Genomic DNA, 355 nt, shown 5'->3' on the forward strand with positions numbered 1-355 from the left:
CCACGGGCCAGTCTCAGAGTGCAGAGCTGAACCCCTGGCACAGGCAGCCACTCACCTGCCGGATGAGCGACGCGTACGTGAAGGGCGGCCGGACGTCTGCATTTTTGTAAAACTCATGATTCTGTGCAAGTTCTGGAGGAGGAACAAGAAATGGGGAAGTGGAGGTGTGAAGGGACCCACTTGGGGACCTGGGGACTGTGCGATGAGGGGGCTGAGTCCCATCCCAGAGCTCACCTGAAGATATTGGGGTGCAGAACTTCTCCGAGTTTCTCCTGCGGATGGGCCCCACATTGTGTAAAGTGGAAGAGCTGATGACGGAGGGGGCCTGTCGCAGGGGGGTGATGGGCGCTGTGGC

The 355-nt window shown here is 59.4% G+C and overlaps 1 protein-coding gene across 1 annotated transcript in view; it reads right to left on the reverse strand.

The window, feature by feature from the left end:
- Positions 1 to 355, reverse strand: part of FOXP4 (forkhead box P4) — a gene marked incomplete at its 3' end in the record, with an annotated part of 34,111 nt that overhangs the window by 423 nt on the left and 33,333 nt on the right. The window contains exons 10-11 of the mRNA XM_010132678.1: positions 235 to 352; positions 56 to 132 (exon numbers count right to left, since the gene is read on the reverse strand). Of these exons, the coding sequence (XP_010130980.1) occupies positions 56 to 132; positions 235 to 352 (195 nt within the window). The remainder of the gene's footprint in view (positions 1 to 55; positions 133 to 234; positions 353 to 355) is intronic.

This window comes from Buceros rhinoceros, unplaced genomic scaffold (assembly GCF_000710305.1).
Source record: "Buceros rhinoceros silvestris isolate BGI_N320 unplaced genomic scaffold, ASM71030v1 scaffold22193, whole genome shotgun sequence".
Classification (NCBI taxonomy): domain Eukaryota; kingdom Metazoa; phylum Chordata; class Aves; order Bucerotiformes; family Bucerotidae; genus Buceros; species Buceros rhinoceros.